At 40.5% G+C, this 5,244-nt stretch overlaps 1 protein-coding gene across 11 annotated transcripts in view; it reads right to left on the bottom strand.

Moving 5' to 3' along the window:
* The window catches only part of LOC123070346 (tRNA-specific adenosine deaminase TAD3), a 7,951-nt gene extending 2,911 nt beyond the window's left edge, over positions 1–5,040 (bottom strand). The window contains exons 1-9 of one of the 11 annotated variants that reach the window (XM_044493506.1): positions 4,791–5,040; positions 4,491–4,542; positions 3,912–4,115; positions 3,714–3,787; positions 3,579–3,630; positions 2,776–2,824; positions 2,341–2,462; positions 1,731–1,813; positions 903–984 (exon numbers count right to left, since the gene is read on the bottom strand). In XM_044493506.1, coding sequence (XP_044349441.1) covers positions 903–984; positions 1,731–1,813; positions 2,341–2,462; positions 2,776–2,809 — 321 coding nt within the window. In that variant the 5' untranslated portion in view covers positions 2,810–2,824; positions 3,579–3,630; positions 3,714–3,787; ... (1 more) ...; positions 4,491–4,542; positions 4,791–5,040. Of the gene's footprint in view, positions 1–902; positions 985–1,730; positions 1,814–2,340; positions 2,463–2,725; positions 2,825–3,578; positions 3,631–3,713; positions 4,116–4,490; positions 4,543–4,790 lie in introns of all 11 variants that reach the window. The other 10 variants (XM_044493497.1, XM_044493501.1, XM_044493508.1 and 7 more) reach the window with 10 other exon arrangements.
* Positions 5,041–5,244: the final 204 nt, after the last annotated feature.

Here is a 5,244-nt window from a genome sequence, read left to right on the forward strand (position 1 = left end):
GTTAAATTAGCTGGTTTTCAACACAAGGGATACGTGTCTCACGCTACAAGTGATAGAAAATAGGCTACTACAAGTCTTTTCAACCTTGATTAAAACTCTTGTTATCAGTCATCTAGTGAAGAAACTGTGGACTGGTGATCATTGGTATTAGGCAAACGATGTGTTTGTCTGTGACACTGAAAATTGGACTGGCAGATTGTTGCAAGACATTAACTTGAAATAATAATTTTGTATTCAGAGGCTTAGAAAATGAATTTTAATTCTTGAAAAAAGACTTGTTTTTTTTTATTTGTCCAACTATCATGGATTTCGAGTCGCGCGACTAGTCGATGAGTCGCAAAAAAATGTCGACTCAACTTAGTGTCGACTCGAGTCGCGAGTCGCGACTAGTCGCGGCTGTAGGCTCGACTTTTTCAGAGTCGCTACCCCAGAGCGACTCGGATGAGTTGCGACTCAAAAACCATGCCAACTATCCAAATGAACAATCCTGTATTCAGAGGCTGGAAAATTTTAAATTCTTGAAAAGTGGATATAGTATATTTTTGTCAAATTATCCAAATGCTACTTTTCCATATAGAAGATTTAAATTCATATCACAAGATTATATCCATGTATAAGATGACAAAATCAAACAGGAACATAATTCGAATCTAAGTTTATATTCTGTACGCGAATGTTTAAAGTGGACAAACTATTTCCATTGCATAAAGTTCGTAGAGCAAAAATAGACAGTGAAGAAAAGCTTGAAAAAACAACATTCTGACTCTCCCTAATTAGTTAGTGAAGTAACAAGACTGACTAGCATACGACAGAATCATGGAGGTGTAGCTCTTACACGAGAATAATATTTGCAAAATAAATGGGAATGTAAGTAAAAGAACATAATAAACAGGGGAGTTCACCTGTGATAATTGCATAGCAGTCCTCATGCAATGAAATATTGATGGTAATTCCTCCTCTTTAAATCCAGATACACCATCAATGCTACAACATTAACAGAGAAGACCATTGGAAAAGCTTACAATGACACAGCATACACAGTATTAAATAAGTTGCCAGAATTGCATACAGCAGCAATAAACTATATCTGAAATCCTATATTTCTATTGGAAGTGTGTGTCAATGTAATCTCAGTGCCAGAAATTTACAAAAGGACATAGTATTATTGATCATTTGACTATAAGGCAGCCTTACAATAACAAGGCATACAGGATGAAATTTGTCACCTGTGTTTTTGGCTACAACCTAAGCCATACATTTTACATTGACATTGCCAGACACAAGATCTAGATATTCTAACACAAAATCCAGTCAACTTTGTTTAAGTAATGGTGAGCTGTATAAAGAAATAGATTTATAAGCATCTCTTTTTGGCAAAGCCATTCAGTAGTCGTACATAAGGATAACACTTCCAAGAACCTAACAAGGTAAGGAAATCCTTGCCACGCATGGCAGGCCAGGTTTGGCGCACGTGCTAATTAAGGTCAAATAGTTTCGTTCTCCATTTGAACATTCATAAACTCTTCTTATAAATTACTCCCTCTGTAAAGAAATATAAGAGCGTTCTTTAGTGATCTAAACGCTCTTATATTTCTTTATGGAGGGAGTAGTACATAGAAGAATTGCAGCAATCTTGAAAACATATTCACAAAACTGGGAACCAACAACTTTAAGTCTTGAGAACAAAAAGAAATACGTAACATGGTCCATTGTCACTGGACAGAACATACTCATTAGGGGGGTGATAAGATGTTGGCCAAAGTTTGCACTGTTCCTCCCACTCCTCTTTCGACGTAGCAGAACAACTGGCAACCTGTTAAAGACTTTCTCCAATAGTCAACATTTTACAGGCTTGTACTGTAAATAGCTTCCTAAGTTTAAGTTCTTCCTAGGCAGCTTTAAGTGATTTTTTGTTTATGCACCAAGAATGTTAACTATCTCCATTGAATATCAGTGCATTCTGAGAGATGGAATGTGTTGCTTTCAGATTGTTTACATGTGCACACCATCAAAGTACGTAATATTGGTGGTATTTGACATAGAGATGAAAAATGGATATCACAATTTTCATCCACCATGAATGCATGCCAAAATTACAACAAGAGTAGAAAACAAGCAGGTGAAGCTTAATGTTGCCATTTTCACGTGCTTATCTTAATACAAGAAAATATTATATGAGAAGGCTATAACCTTTAGCCATAACTATCATGCCGAAGCGGTGTTTTTAACAGTGCTCCAATGCCCAACAACTGCTCCAATGCCCAGTCTATGAATTGCTCCAATGCCCAACAAAATGAACTGATATGAGTTAATTTCTCCAAGGATAACATGAGTACTCACTTTTGCAATGAAAGGACTCAAATGGTAGTTGTCCACTATCTTTTGGACTTCTTCAGAAAAACCTTCACTACAATTGTCAGGCCCAGTGGAAAGGCATAAGATGATTGATAACTCAGAATTTTCTGTCAAAAAAAAATGATAAAACTTAGAATGGGGGCAGTGAAGTGTTCCACTATAATTGCTGGTCAGATGGTAGATTCGGTTTAAAATACTGCAAGATGCTCAGTTTTATTTCCAGTCTATGAATTGTTCTGTTAACATTAACTGATCATTAGGAGCTCAGACATATTCAGTGGTTCAACAGCAGAAAGCTATGGTATTCCTTCTCGTGTAATCATATGAAATTATTGTGTGCATTGCACTCAGAAGGCAAACAGAAATTTACTGAGAATAGATAACGATGCATATACCGCCACACACAACACGCCGACGCACCCGCTTGACATGCCGTAGATTCTCTAATGGGCATACTTGATTCAATTGCCTGAAACAACGGTCACACCAATAAATCACCGTGTCAAGTGTTTTGAAAATAATAATACGTAAAGTTTGTAAAAAATGACCAAGCAAGTAACTGCATATTGTTAATTTAGTACCAAATCTCGAAACAGAAGACCAAAATGTCAGTTAGCATACTAAGACCATTCAGACAATAGAAATTAAGCATGCAATCACACAAAAAAAACAGTTCCCTATAAAAAAGGATTAAAAGCCTTTAATTTTGCTTTAGTGTTAGTGCAAATTTGTTTCTCGCACAAAACTAAAAACATTGAGTCGCAGTTCTCAGGGTAATCCACAGCTCCACTTTTATGTAATTATTTCACCACTTAACCAATACGATTATTTTATTAACCTCTATAGATTTTTCATATTATTTAATTAATTTCTGTCAATTTATATCCACAAGTCAAGGTTTCAAAACTAGAATCCAGAAGGTTATTAAACTGTATGAATTGAAGTAGATAGACTCCACATGTATGCTGCGATGTACCATATGCAAAAAAAATCCTATTCAACAGAGTTGAGATCTAAGAACAAACATCAGTGCAGTTCCAGGTACATCATACTCAAGTTAAAGCAACCCTCAAACCTGCATATGATCTTTTCACCTATTTGTTCAAAGAACAAGGAATATTTGCGCTACTTTCAACCTCAAACCATATTAACTATAATTGAACATTCCTAACAGTACTAAAATGTACCATTTGAGTAAAACAACTCAGAGAAGTTATTATTACCTGATGAGAGCATTTGTTACCTTGGGCACAATGTTCGCTGCCACCACATCAACTATTGAGCAAAAAGACAAAAAAATCAATGAAACTACAATAACAACAAAATCGACAAGAGCACTGAAGGAGATCAGGAGATACCTGTGGAATGTTGGAGGGGAGTTGGATTGCCAGGGACCTCGGTAAGCTCCCATGCCATGGTGACCTATTCAAAGCTGAAGTTGAGAAACAAACAATTCATGATTTTGTAATGAAATAAACTGGTTAAGCTTAGTTTGCAAGTTGTAGCAACAGAACAAAGTGGACAAGAAACGGGTAAAAAACAAGAAAAGCTACTGCCTGCGGGGGTGGCAGAGGTCGATCGGGAGGTGGTGGCAGTGGTTCCTGGGGTGGCAGGGGCAGAACCAGCTATGGCACCACCACCGGAGACGAAGAAGATGGCGGACCGCCTGTTCCGACAGTGTTGGGGGCTGTCAGAAGGGAGTTCCCATGCTGCCAACCATAGACCAGCAACCAACGCGTCCACGAAAAACCCAAATGCCACTGCATACCAGGAAGGAAAGCTGATTGTTTCTATCTAACGGGCCATTCACTAAACTAGTAGACGCTTGCAATTTGACGATGCCCTGCATTCAGGCTCTGTTTGGATACAGGGAATGGGATTGGAGTTTGGAATCATAGGGTAATTTCCAATACGTCATGAAATGGAAATGAGCTATGATTCAAATTCTGTTGTGTGGTTGCTGTTGGAGTTGCATCGTGGAATCTGGTCAACTTGTGAATTCCAATTCCTGTTGGGATGCACTCGTTGATTCATTGCTTTTGACAATGTGGCCATAACTGAGAGAACATTGTTACGTGTACTTAAACCGTGACCATTTTTAGTTTAACGAAAATTGATCTTTGGATGCACATTACCTCAGCCTTGATCCGATCTGCTCCCAAACTTTGTCTACAGCTCCAAACTGACCTGCAAGAGGGAGGACAGAGTCAGATTCTGTGCAGCCAATAAGGGAGTCGGGGTTGGAGATATTGCTCGATTTATAGGCTTTCGTGAGAGAACAAGCTAGCTCGAAAACATGGAGAAGAGGGGCCATGGGAGGGGGTGGGAAGAGGCACTATGGGATGGGAGAGAGGGGAATAAAGGAGGTGCTGCTCAACGGAGCGTAGAGACACGCGCTGCGGAGGAAGAAAGCTCGAGGCGCTGAGGGAACTCACCTGCTACGCCGCTTTGCAGTTACTGACTTGCAATCGTGGCTGGTCAGACCGGGATGCAGCCGTGCAGGCCTAGTCGTCGGAGGACAGCTTGGGGGTGCCGGCTTGGCGCAAGCTGATGTTCGTTGGTCTAGTCGCCGGCGGCTTGAGGAGCGAGCGCCGGCGTTTGCGGAGGCGGCGCAAGGGTGAGGGCGTGCGTGCAGGTGCTAGCTGCTGTTCGCTGCTGGGCTTGCGCTTGGGCTGGGAGACGCGGACCGTTAAGGCCAGGGGTCGCCTAAACAGGCTGAACCGCTACCGAGCCCACGCACGAGCTCCACCCGTTCTTCTGCAGTACTGTAGGGTGTTGTACAATCATTACCATGCGAACCCGGTCCCACATGTCATCCGCAATACAGCACCGTACAATACTGTAAATGATCTCAACCCACCAACGAAAGCATTGCCTCAAAATCTTCTA

Source organism: Triticum aestivum, chromosome 3B (assembly GCF_018294505.1).
Source record: "Triticum aestivum cultivar Chinese Spring chromosome 3B, IWGSC CS RefSeq v2.1, whole genome shotgun sequence".
NCBI classification, from domain to species: Eukaryota; Viridiplantae; Streptophyta; class Magnoliopsida; order Poales; family Poaceae; genus Triticum; species Triticum aestivum.